Raw genomic sequence first — 14075 nt, forward strand, 5'->3', positions numbered from 1 at the left:
CAAAAAGAGTATTACACATTTAACTTTTGGCCAAAGCATTAATCAGAAAAGGAATCACATACACACATACATTCACACAAGCAAGCACACCTCATGCACACATGACTGGAAGATAACTGTCAGGTAAACAAAAGCAGTAATCTGGAGGGGACAGGGAGGGGGAAGGGATAGTAGGATACAGGTGGTAAGAGGGAAGGGCACTGTCCAGGGACTAATTGAAGGTATAACAAGATTGCCATTGGGCACAACAACAGGAGGTTGTGGGGGCAGAGTGTTAGGGAAAGGGGGGGGGGGATGGGGAGTATAAAAGAAGAGGATCAGGGAAGGCAAAAAAGACGGGTAGGTGAGGTGGCTGAAAGTGATACACAGTGAGGGTGAGGGGGACTTGAATAAGGAGGAGGTGATAATATAGAGGAATGGAAACTGTTAGGTGGAGGGTGTGGGGACACTAGGTTACCATAGGCTGAGGCCAGGATAATTTCACAAGTGGAGAATGTGTTAGACAGGTAACTTCCATCTGCATGGTTCCGAAAAGATTGAAATCAAGCATGTTATGTCAACTGCTTGTTGTGCCACAGGGTGGTCTACTTTGGTTTTGGCCACGGTTTGATGGTGGTCATTCATCGTGATGGACAGCTGGTTGGTAGTCACACCAATATAAAAAGGCTGTGGAGTGGTTGTAGCAGAGCTGGTATATAATGTGGCTGCTTTCACAGGTGACACAGCCTCTGGTAGGCTAAGATAAATCTGTGACAAGACTGGAATAGGAAGTGCTGGGTGGGTGCATTGAGCAAGTCTTGCACCTGGGTCTTCTACAGGGTTATGATCCCTGTGGCAAGGGGTTGGGATTGGGAGTGACATGGGGATGGTCTTAGATGGGTGATGGAACACGGTTTAGGAGAGGTGGAAAGGGTATTTCATAGGATGTGCCTTATTTCAGAGCATGATGACAGGTACTCAAAGCCCTGAGGAAGAATGTGGTTAAATTGTTCCAATATGGAGTAGTAGCTGGTTCTTGAGGGGGGGGGGGGGGGGCAGAGTAAATGAGGGTGTGTAGGGAAATGGGCAGAAGATCGGTTTGCCGACTAGGTCTGGGGCATAGTGCCTGACTATGAAGCCTTGGTGAGACCTTCAGCATACTGGCCAGTAGAGTTCTTATTATTGCAGACACACTGTCGGCAGGTGGTCAGGCTGTACGGGATGGATCTTTTACTGTGGAAAGGATTACAGCTGTCAAAATGGAGGTGCTGTTGGTGGATTTAATATTGACAGAGGTGTGGATGGACCCATCAGATAGGAGGACGTCAAGATCCAGTGAAGTGGCACGCTAAATTGAGTAGGACCAGGCGAAGCAGGTAGAGGGAAGATGTTGAGGTAATAAAGGCATGAGGATAGAGTGTCTTGACCAGAGTCCAGGTGATGGAAATATTACCAATGAACCGGAACCGGACTAGGGGCTTGACGTTTTGGGAGGTCAGGCAGGTCTCCTCAGCCCATAAATTGGTTGGCCTAGGACAGTACCCATGTGGGTGCCTGTGGCTGTGCTGTGATTTTGTATGTATACCCTCCTTTCAAAGCAGAAGCCAACCAGTGACAGTGTACCTATAGTGACAAGAACTCCCATGACCAGTGTGCTGAAGCCTTCGCCAAGATATTCTCAGACAGGCACTACCCCCAGACCTACTCTGTAAACAGATCTTCCGTGCCATTCCCCACCCCCCCTCCCCTCCCCACCCCAAGTCCTCACACCACCCTCAAGAACAAGCTACAAAGGAGGGTCCCCTTCATCACCCAATACCATCCCAGGTCTTTGATTATCTACCCTCATGCCCTGAAATAAGGGACATCCTACCAAAGGTCCTCCCCACCCCTTGTAAAGTGATGTTCCTTTGCCCACCTAACTTCCACATCCTAGTCCATCTCAATGCCACTCCCAATCCCAACCCCTATCCACAGGCATCATACGCCATGGGAGACCCAGGTGCAAGACATGTCCAATCCACCCACACAGCACTTACTATTCTTGTCCTGTCAGCCATTTCATATACCAGCCCTGCTATCATCATCACACAACCTTTTATATTGGTATGACTGACAACCAACTGTCCACCAGGATGAGTGACACCACCAAACTGTGGCCAAGAGCAGAGTAACAACTCTATGACACAACATGCAGCTGAACTTGATTACAGTTGCAGCTTCACAACCCAGGCCATCTGGAGGCATCTGGATCCTCCCCTTCTCCACCACCAGCTTTTTGGAACTGTGCAGATGGGAGTTACCTGTCCAACACATTCTTTGCTCCTGAAATTATCCCTGCCTCGACCTACTGTTCCCACACCCTCCACCCAACAGTTTCCACCTTCTCTATCTTATCACCTCCCTATTGTTGTCCCCTCACCCTCATTGTGTACCATCCTCAGCCAATGCACCCACTTGTCTTTTTCCCTTCCCTGCTCCTCTCCTTTTACATTCCCCATTACCCACTCCCTCATGACTCCCTGTCCTGCAGCCTCCCATCGCTGCACCAAGTGGCAGTCTTGTTACGCCTCCATCTAGTCTCTGCATTCTCCGTCAGGCAGTGCTTTTCTCTTTCTCCACCCTTACCCTGTTATCCAGTCTCCTCTCTGCCCCCTCCAGATTTCTACTTTCATTCCACATAAAAGTTACACTCTGGTCTGCGCTGCTAGAGATGGCGGTCATGTGTGCATGAGGTGTGCTTGCTTGTCTGAATGACTGTGTGTGTGTTTCCTTATGTGAAGAAGACTTCAACCAACCGCTGAATGTGCAATAGTGTTTTCATTGTGCCTGTCTGTAACTCAACATGTCACATTTACAGTGAGTAGCAATCTGTCCTTTTCCTTATACTGTTGATATTCGAACCTGCAGCTTCTGTTCTTTGTATCTTTTGATGTTTATTTTGTTGCCTACTCTTTTTATTTTAATATCTTATACATGTTGTATCACTTCACATGAAGTGTGCAGAAATTTGTTCAGGGCAATAAGAAAAGTTGTAGAAAGTACATTTGATTATGGGTAATGTGATTTTCAACAATAAATGTCAACAACTGGCCTCATTTTTGCCACAAGAATGCTCTTTGAGAAGCACGCAAAGATGTAAGTATTTTTTAGACACTGAGAAAGCCCATGACCATGTACCACACAGGCATATGTGGGACTGCCTGAATTGTATGAAAATCCCTTGTAACATCACTGCATGAGAAATAGGATTATATGTTGAAACCAAGAGCTTTATACAGGTCAAAAATGGAAAGTCACATTGTGTTGAAACAAAGAATGGAGTCCAAGAAGAAAATTCTTTCACCACTCCTCTTCATCATAACAATGGATAAAGTTGTAAAATCAATTAAAAGAAATAGCTGATCTCTTACTTTTTGCCAATGACAGTGTTTTGAGGTGAGATAGAAGTGTAGGTACAAACCAAATTAGGTCTTTGACATGAAGAACCCTCAAAAATGCTCTTAAAATCAGCAAAACCAAGATAATTAATTTGGCATTGAGTAAAAGCATTCCAACAATCCATCTAACAATTGAAGATAGGAACATCGGCATGCAGGGCAACTTGCAGTATGTGGGTAGTGCAGTTTCGTCAAACACCATATGGCAAGAAATTTGAAACAGAATACAAAAAGGTTCCAAATTCTTCCATGTACTATGTCAGATAGTTTCGAATGGAACATTCCTACAAGCTTCTAAGATCAATCTGTATAAAACCCACCTCCTACTTGTACTAATATATGGACCAGAAGCAGTCAGAGTTACTTGTTCAAATAAAAGCATCTCCAGGCAACAGAAATGAATTACCCCCCTTCTTGCCTAAAGGTAGCAGAAGTTAATAAAATATAGAATGTGGATATTCAGTGACAGCTAGGAGCTGAAATGAATCCATTGGTATTGGTACATGAAGAGGATGCCTCTCAACAGGACCTCTAAGGCTTACTGAGACTGAAATGTCCCACACAAGATACCAAGATACACTGTGAAACCTTGGAGAAACAGATCCTTATGGCTTTCAAAGTTCAGGATGCTAGTTGGCATCAGGTAACAGCTGTGAAAGGGCAAGATAAGTTGGAATAGGGTTATATCCAACCACATCTGACTTGCTGGAGCAGAGAAATTATGATAAAGATGTCAATATATAGTCATATTTAGCATTGTTCATTGATCATGGAAATGCAAATACAATATGTCTGTTTCAGCAAGTGTTTATTTTTTAAATTTTTGATCTGTGGAACTCAGGTGCTCTAATGAAGGTTGACGTGCTGCAACGAGGTCCATAAAATTAAATATAGGTCAGCTGCTTTTTGAGCATTCCTTCTTGATTTCTCAACTTGCAGCTCATATTTTAGTGTGTGACAGATTTGCATAAGATGTTCTTTCTAAGTTTTATATGTGCCTGTATTATCAGACAGTAGCCATTTTATGTCTGTAAACAAGCTACTGTGCCATTTCTCTTCAATTAAGACAGCTCTTTTACAGCAAAAATTATTTATGAAATGCTATTGCAACCAGTAGTGTGTAATCTGTTTTAGTCATGCACAAATTTTGACATATCTTTATAGACATTTCAGAATGAAAATAATGTTGAAATCTGCCTTAATAATTTTCATTATAGTTCTCCATCTCAAGAGGGTGTGAATCTGGAAACATCTACCCCAGTATCACCCATGGAAGGTACAACAGCTAGCATACCTGCTGTACAAGACTCTCTAAGTGAACAGATTAATGGACTGCCATATTCATTCAGTGAAAAGAGCATGAAAATGCAACACTCAGCAACTTCCCAGTCGCACAGGCCCCCCAGAATACCAGAGGAATGTACAACAGAATCATCTTCCTATGCACAAGATCACCATAAACCAGAAGTGGAGTCAAAACAAGTGTCCCCAAAGGATAAGGGTAATTCCAAATAAATGCTCATATTATAAAAAGTAGACTTTGTTAATTTTCTAAACCACTTGCCTGTCAGAATCATAAGTATGATTAGTGAACGGTGACTCTTTACCAGTTTCCATAAACTTAAACAACAGTCTTACATTAAATCATTGTAATGGGAGGTGGCTGATTTTTATGATGATGACATATAAAAACTAATTCCCTATTAAGATAAAAATGCAATTCAATGACAAACATGCCAGAGTCAGAAGGAAAGTAAGTTTCCATGTAAAATTTCTATTATTATATAAACTGTTGAGACATTTGTTTTAAGAGGAAGTTAGTTTTTATATACAACCACCATGTCAGTTAGCCATCTTCGCTTATAATGATTTAATATAAAACTGTTCATGATGTAATGAACAGAAATTGGCAAAGTGTTGTCATCATAACATGTCTGCTTCTGTAGTTGTTGCAACTACCATTTCCACAAATTTCATAACTTCTGATGTTACCCACTTCATTTTTCCTTGTTAATCACTGTTCCATTAATTTCCTTGCACCTGTGAACATCACAGATTTCGCAGTGGCCAGTTGCTCCTACAGTTATGACTTCACACTCAAAAAATAAAAAAAATGCCCAAACCTCATATGTAGTGGCCACTTGGATCCTGTTCACCTTGCCACAGTTCATACACAGCTCACAATTCAGTAAAGATTGTGTATGTTCTCATTTAAAACTACAAATGCCCAAAATGGTAGTTACCCCATTTTGTTGCCAGGATCTTACTTTCTAGATGACTTGTAAAAATATATGTAGAGAGACTCTGGACCTGAAGGCTCCTGATTCGTGAATTTTGGTTCGCAGATGTTATTTTTCCTGATACTTGGTCAGCTATGGGGGAAAAGTGTACAGTTCTGTTCACCATCATGTGTACAAATTTTCCAAATTAAATCCCAAAGCCATCCATGACTATCATTGTTAATGGCAATCCAGTCATCACATTACGAAATTAAACCCAGTTATTTGAAGAAATATGTGTTCTGTTGCAGTTGGATTGTGATTCTCATTTTCACCATCAGCACTGTCACTTAACAGAAAGAACTTGAAATTCAGTCTCACTCATAACTCATCATGAAAGCTTTCAGACACGTATAATTGTAAAATACTTCTGAATTTGACCAATGGACAATGTTATTGGTATCCCCAGGTGCTAATTCCATAAAAACATCAGCTTGAATTTATGAGCAACGCACTCTTCAGTCATCTCCCATGAATTAGTTTACCTTTCATTGTATGTATAATCATTTCCATTAAAAGAAACTTTTTTTAGAACTTACAAATTCCACAGTTCCATTACTAACATCAAAGCTAGAGTACTATGGAAAAATAAGACAAATGTTTCAAGAAGTAGGGAATATTCAAAATCGCTTCTAAACCTCCTTTGTATTTCTGCAGTTGTGCAAAATCTCATGCTGTATCCCAATATTTTACTTTTGAAGCATATGAGTAAACTGCAGCATCGCGGATAATAAAGTTTGATAAGTTATGTCGTACTTTTTAGTGAATGGGTTATATGGTGTTCCTCTTTATTTTTTAAAGAAAAGTGTATGAATGAATGGATAGTGCATAACATAAAAGTTTAGTTCCAGTTGTTTCAGCAACAATCACTTGCCAGTGCTGTTATTATTGTTTGGTATCTGTGTCAGCTGTAATATATATTTCAAAACAACAAAATTTAAACCAAGCACTCTTTTTCACAATTACACTGAAAGTATTTTTCATCTACATAAAATTCTCAAGGTAAACCCTTCTCACATTGAAACTCCAGACAGTGACTCCATGGGAGGAGTTTATCATGCAGAGATAAAATAAAGCTAACTTTCTATGAATCAAGCAGCTAAATGTTGGAAGTATGAACATTGTGTAGAAATTGGCAAATATGGAAAGATGAATGCATTGAAGTTAAAAAAAACTTGTGTTAAATTAGAAAATAGGACTGATAGGTTGCAGGAGAGTATCACAGGTCTGTAGAGTCAAGAAGACTTCCCTGGGGTGTGATGAAGGAGGAGGAAGTTTACATGAGAAAAAATGTGGCCCAATAATCCCAGTCAAAGTTTGACAGAGCATGAATTACATGAGCACAAACAAATGAGCAGAGATGATTTTAAACTCTTTGGTAGGAACTAGAAGGTTATATAATCTCATTTCAAAAATATATGAAATACAATTTTAGGGAAACGTTACAACACTGAAGAAGGCACAATTGCAGAAAATCTCTTGGATGATCAGTCTGACAACTCATGATAGTAAACCACTAACTAGAGCAAAATGCAGACAGAAAGAAAGGAGAACTGGAGAGGCATCAGATGACAATCAGTTTTAGTTCAGAAATGGAAAGGTAAAAGAGAAGTAGTTTGGATTTTGTGTGTATGGAAAGAAGTGTAAAGAAGAACCAGGATACTTACGTGTCATTTTGGCCCAAGAGAAAGCCTTCAGAGTGATTAGGTAAAATAATGTATTTGAAATTCTTACAAAATGGGGTAACATACAGTGACTAATGGATGATTTGGAATAACCACAAACACAAGTTTGATGATAATCTGCATCCCTGGCTTACTCTTTAATTCACTGTTGTTTAAATTGTGTGTTGGAGAAACAAACCAAGATTCACAGACAAAAATAACTTCTGATCAGAAGTAAGAACTTGGGCTGAATGAAAAGGGCAGTATTCATTGTCGGCTAATAATAACATTTTTGTAAGGACCTGTTGATGGAACTACAATACTTGTCAAACATTATCAATATTTCCTTGAAAATAATAGAGTATGTTAAATAGAAACAAAATAAGGACAGATTTAATTGTAAATACTCATAATTGAATCAATTAAATCTCTGGTCATAGATGTGTAAAAATTGTGGTTTTGGGGATTTCACAACTAAGTGTATTATTTTGCAAATTGCTCTAGTATCATAGAACTATTGTTATGCCACTGTCATGGCTAACCTCAGTTATTTACCTGGGCTTATACTTCACAAGATGTCCTATGGTGTGTGACAGATAGTACCCCTCAGCAGTATTACTTCTATCCCCCACCTTTCCCCTTAAGTTTTATAGATTTCTGCCTGCACATGATTTCTGTACCATATGCTATATATCCAAGGGAAAATAGCCTACTTTTAGAATCTCCAATGAAGACTTTAATGTACCAGTACTACATAACAGGGGCCAACATTTGCCATACCTTTGGGAGCCATAAACTTACAGCATTGATATGAAGAGAAACCATGTATTTCTCCAGCAAAGTTAGATGAAATGAAATGATCGTATGGCATTAATGGCCGGGAGTCCCCACCTGGGAAGTATATGAAGTTGACACCACATTGAGCGACTTCTGTGTCAATGATGATGAAATGATGATGAGGACAACACAATACCCAATCACAAAGTGGAGAAAATTTCCTGTCTAGCTGGGAATCAAACCCAGGCCTGTCGCTTCGAAATCAGATGCACTTAGCACTCAGCTAAGGAGGCGGACATCAAGTTTGATATTTTATGTTAATAAGCTTCCATTTCCGTCAAAACTTCAGGAAGGGTTACAGCGATTTTCTTCAAACATTTGAAATGAACATATATTTTATTCTCAATAGCCTTTCTGAAATAGTCTTAATTTGTTATGCCAGCTAAACTTGCTCTTCACTGAACCTTAAATAAGTTGTCCACTCCCTATAATGATATGTTTACCATTTGCAAGTGCTGAACAACAGCTGTAATAAAATACATATCTAACAGCCTCTGTGGATTATCAAGTTGAGGAAAAAGTTTTCCTTTTTCGTGCAGAAATTGTTTAGTGGAATCCAGTAAATGGAAAATCTGCTTAGAGCAATGTGTACTGACAACCATCTCAATAAACAATACTGACTCTACTCTGACCTAGAAGTTTTTCCTGCCTCTTCCCACTCTTTATTAAATACTCTATTCCTCCACAAAGTATTTTAGGCAGAAGATATGTCACAATCAAATTATTGCGTTTGACATCATTAGTATGCAGAAGTCAGTTGTGCATTGATGTAAAACAACTTTTTCAGCAACATCTTTGAAACAGTAGTCACCCCACAGCAGTTTGAACATCATCTCTGAACACCAATAGCATCAAAACATTCATAGAGCCCTAGCAAGAAAAAGGTGCATCTGTGATATTTTTGTTATGTAGAAGGGTGTTTCTTTTCTTCCCCTCTAAACGTGGTAGAATATTGCATGCATAATTAGTTAGTTTTTTTTTCAGTTTGTATTCAGTGTTTGGCATCTGTTTCATACTTAAAGAGAGCTGCCTACACTACACCAAGTGCTGATCACCCACAGCTCTTCTTGAACATCACAGCCACAACTGTATCACCCAAAAATACTATTAGAAAGCTGCTGAGATCATGCCTGACTGACTATTTTATATAGTGTCATACCTTATTCAGTAACAGAAAGTCATGAACTGTATTGTAAGCCTTCAAAAAGTAAAAAACCACACCATCTATGACGTGACTATTGGGTTTATATATTTTACTTCAATTTTATGTGTTTTCCAATCTGTTTTTATGGTAATTGATTGCTTATCTCTTCTAGGCAGTTTTTCACTCAGTAGTGTAGTCTTAACTATCTAATTCATTCATTTCATAATACAATAACATCAGCTCAACAGTGGTGCCACCAATCATGCAAATTGTCATGAATTTCAATATCCATCATCAGCCATTAGGATTACAATACCATATGTTCAGTTGATTCTCAAAAAGGCATATACGAAAGCCTTCTTAGAAATGATGTTTGCCCAGTATACTAGGGCTCTCTCTAAAAGCCTAAGCTCTCTGACAATTACCTAATGTTGTATCAACTTTTATGGTGAATTAATAGTTTGTATACTAAATTTACATGATATTTGTCTTACTCCTTCTGTAGTTTCTCATAACGTCCTTTTATGGATGAGATGGTCACCAATTACTTTAATACAGTCTTTGTGACACTATCATGCAGGTTCAAGTGACATGCACAATACATTTACATCTCATAATTACAACTGATTTAAGTTACATTCTAACTTTTCAATTGAAAGTTTCAAATTTTCATATTCTTCGTTGCCTTGGAACTTTAATTACTATGACTTGAGTGGAATCTATCAGTGTGTTTTACTTACATAAGAACACAAAATTTGGCCATCATTTCCTTTTATATTTTTGGCACAGTGTCATAGAATGGCAGGAAGCAGTCCAATAAGATGTGAAGTTGTAAAGCATTGTGTCCATATGGCTGGTGGTCACCCTCTTTTCTCCCTTCGTGGTGGTTCCAATTTCATATGTCCGTACCAGATGAGTTGTTCTTCCAAAAATCGTTGATTGAACTTCCTGATGATTTCATTTCTGACCCGTACCGATCTGAATACCCCTACAGACCATCTCCAGTAGTTAATCTCAGTTGTAATCAATCTTTTATTAATTGGGATTTGATTAAATAGGCTAATTTTCTGCCTGTCAATTGCCACTTTTTTATTTCAAAATGACTGGTTTTGGGCAATATTAACCATCTTCAGATACGTTGGACAAGAAAATTAATTACAGTTGGGTTCTAATCCCTATTTTACAAAGCATAAATCATTTTGTAATGTAATTACAATAAAAAAGTCGTGTAAATTAATTATCTATAAATTAACTATCCAATTAAATTAAAAATTGTATAAAGTATCATATGTCGTAGTTACTGGGCAAGTTGTCCTGATGAAACTATCACTTCACAGTTCTATACAAATACTGCAGTTGCATGCTGTTGCTTTATGTTAAGATTTAAAAGAAATTTGTTTGGTGCAAATGCCTGTCGCATTAAAGAGTTCCCTCTGCCCAAACTAATGGATTTAAAAAATAATATTGAAATACTTAGTATATAAAACATTGCTGGCAAGTAAGCATGATACATAAAACATCAATGATGATTTCTTAGTTTTGGCAACATATTAAAAATTTTAAAACAATTTAGGGATCACCAATTTAGTATTGGAGGGCCGCGTGGAGGGTAAAAACCGTAGAGGGAGACCAAGAGATGACTACGCTAAGCAGATTCAGAAGGATGTAGGTTGCAGTAGCTACTGGGAGATGAAGAAGCTTGCACAGGATAGAGTAGCATGGAGAGCTGCATCAAACCAGTCTCAGGACTGAAGAACACAACAACAACAACAACAAAACAATTTGATTGATGCATAACATCTGTAACATGGAAGAATACCCCCATGCAGGCACTAAGAGATTAAGGTACCTTAGGAACTAATTTATATGTAAAATGTTCCAAGCCATAACACAGGAACATTAATGAGGGTTTCCTAGCTTCACAAACATGTTTTATCATAGGGTAAAGGTAAATAACTTCTAATAAATTATTTAAAAATGTGTCTTCTCTTTGTTCCATTCCATTCTGTCAAATTTGCCGTATGCCCTGTCCCATCCCAGAGCTGGAAATGCTAAAACATTTCTCGAAAAATAATAATTGATGTTTGCCAATTCACTTTGTATATTCACCAGTTTTTTCTGAGGTTTTTATTTGTGAGTGTACATCTCAAGTTCTCCACCAACACATTCAAATAAAAAGTTTTTAGAGCTCTGTGTAATATCTCCAAATATTTTCCTATTGTGCGAAGTTCATGTTTGCTAGTTTTTACATGTGCTCCAAAAAATAGCTAAAGTGAACTTCAAACTATAGGAGAACAAACTGAGATACAAATAGAGCTCCAAAAAGTTTTTATTAGAATATGTTGGAGGAACTGGAAATTTACCCCCCACCCCTGCCCCCAATTAAAAAAAAAAAAAAAAAAAAAAAAAACAGGAAAACAGCTGAGTGAACAAAATGAGTTTGCACATGATAATTAATATAAGGAATTTAAAAGGCATGTTTTGGCCTTACCAGCTTTTGTGTGGGACTGGTTACTTTAGTAAACCTCTACAAAAGCAGCCCGCCTCACATTGTGCAGCGGCTAATTCGATAGAGAAAGCCTCACCATGGTGCTGCTTTCATCCTAGTGCATATGATCATCCAATGGACAGAAGAGAAGACACTTTTTAAAAAATTATTGTCGTATCCCTATAGTATCCTTATGAAGCTTGGGAAACCTAATTAATGTATTTGTATAATGCCTTCAAAGTTTGTGGAGAAAATTATTTCAGTGATATACCGGGTGATCAAGAAGTCAGTATAAATTTGAAAACTGAATAAATCACGGAATAATGTAGATAGAGAAGTACAAATTGACACACATGCTTGGAATGACATGGGGTTTTATGAGAACCAAAAAAACACAAATGTTCAAAAAATGTCCGACAGATCACACTTCATCTGAACAGCATAGCAATAATTAGCATAACAAAGTAAGACAAAGCAAAGATGATGTTCTTTACAAGAATTGCTCAATATGTCCACCATCATTCCTCAACAATAGCTATAGTCGAGAAATAATGTTGTGAACAGCACTGTAAATCATGTCCGGAGTTATGGTGAGGCATTGGCGTTGGATGTTGTCTTTCAGCATCCCTAGAGATGTCGGTCGATCATGATACACTTGCAACTTCAGGTAACCCCAAAGCCAATAATCGCACGGACTGAGGTCTGGGGACCTGGGAGACCAAGCATGACTAAAGTGGCAGCTGAGTACACGATCATCACCAAACAACGCATGCAAGAGATCTTTCACGTGTCTAGCAATATGGGATGGAGCGCCATCCTGTATAAACATCGTATTCCAGCAGGTGATTATCAGCCAGGCTGGGGATGATGCGACTCTGTAACATATCGGCGTACTGTCACGGTAGCAGTTTTGCTGTTCAGCGCCATATGTCGGACATTTTGTGAACTTTTTTTTTTTTTTTTTTTTTTGTTCTAGTAAAACCCAGTGTCATTCCAAGCATGTGTGTCAATTTTTACCTCTCTATCTACATTATTCCGTGGTTTATTAAGTTTTCAAATTTATACTGACTTTTTGATCACCCTGTATATTAATCCATTAGTGCACATAGAAAGCATTCTACAGATGTTATGCACCAATCAAATTAATTTAAAAATTTTAATGTAATCTTTTAAATTTTAACATGTTTTCAAAGCTAAGACATCATCATTAATGTTTTATGTATAATGCTTAGCCATACTTTATATACACTATGTGATCAAAAGTATCCAGACACCTGGCTGAAAATGACTTACAAATTAGTGGTGCCCTCCATCGGTAGTGCTGGAATTCAATATGGTGTTGGCCCACCCTTAGCCTTGATGATAACTTGCACTCTTGCAGGAATATGTTCAATCAGGTGTTGGAAGGCTTTATGGGGCATGGTAGCCCATTCTTCACGGAGTGCTGCATCGAGGAGAGGTATCGATGTCGGTCAGTGAGGCCTGGCACGAAGTCAGCGTTCCAAAACATCCCAAAGGTGTTCTATAGGATTCAGGTCAGAACTCTGTGCAGGCCAGTCCATTACAGGGATGTTATTGTTGTGAAACCACTCCACCACAGGCCATGCATTATGAACAGGTGCTCGATCGTGTTGAAGGATGCAGTCGCCATTCCCAAATTGCTCTTCGACAGTGGGAGAAAAAAGTGCTTAAAATATCAATGTAGGCCTGTGCTGTGATAGTGCCATGCAAAACAACAAGGGGTGCAAGCCCCCTCCACGAAAAACACGACCACTTCATAACACCACTGCCTCCAAATTTTACTGTTGGCACTACACACGCTGTCAGATGACCTCCACCAGGTATCCACCATACACACACCCTGCCATTGGATGGTCACATTATGTACCGTGATTCATCACTCCACACAACATTTTTCAACTGTTCAATCGTCCAATGTTTACACTCCTTATACCAAGCAAGGTGTCGTTTGGCATTTACTGGTGCAATATGTGGCTTATAAGCAGCTGCTTTACCATGAAATCCAAGTTTTTTATCACCTCCTACCTAACTGTCATAGTATTTGCAGTATTTTCTGATGCAGTTTGGAATTCCTGTGCGATGGTCTGGATAGATGTCTGCCTATTACACATTACGACTCTCTTCCACTTCACTATCACATCAGAAACAGTGGACCTAGGAGTGTTTAGGAGTGTGAAAATATAGCGTACAGACGTATGATGCAAGTGACACCCAATCACCTGG

General features: G+C 38.9%; 1 protein-coding gene across 2 annotated transcripts in view; it reads left to right on the forward strand.

Annotated features, from left to right (window-relative positions):
- The window catches only part of LOC126336450 (uncharacterized), a 73064-nt gene that overhangs the window by 33168 nt on the left and 25821 nt on the right, over window positions 1–14075 (forward strand). For both annotated transcript variants that reach the window (XM_050000159.1, XM_050000160.1), the window contains one exon: window positions 4637–4920. In XM_050000159.1, the coding sequence (XP_049856116.1) occupies window positions 4637–4920 (284 nt within the window). The remainder of the gene's footprint in view (window positions 1–4636; window positions 4921–14075) is intronic.

This window comes from Schistocerca gregaria, chromosome 2 (assembly GCF_023897955.1).
Source record: "Schistocerca gregaria isolate iqSchGreg1 chromosome 2, iqSchGreg1.2, whole genome shotgun sequence".
In the NCBI taxonomy this organism is placed as follows: Eukaryota; Metazoa; Arthropoda; class Insecta; order Orthoptera; family Acrididae; genus Schistocerca; species Schistocerca gregaria.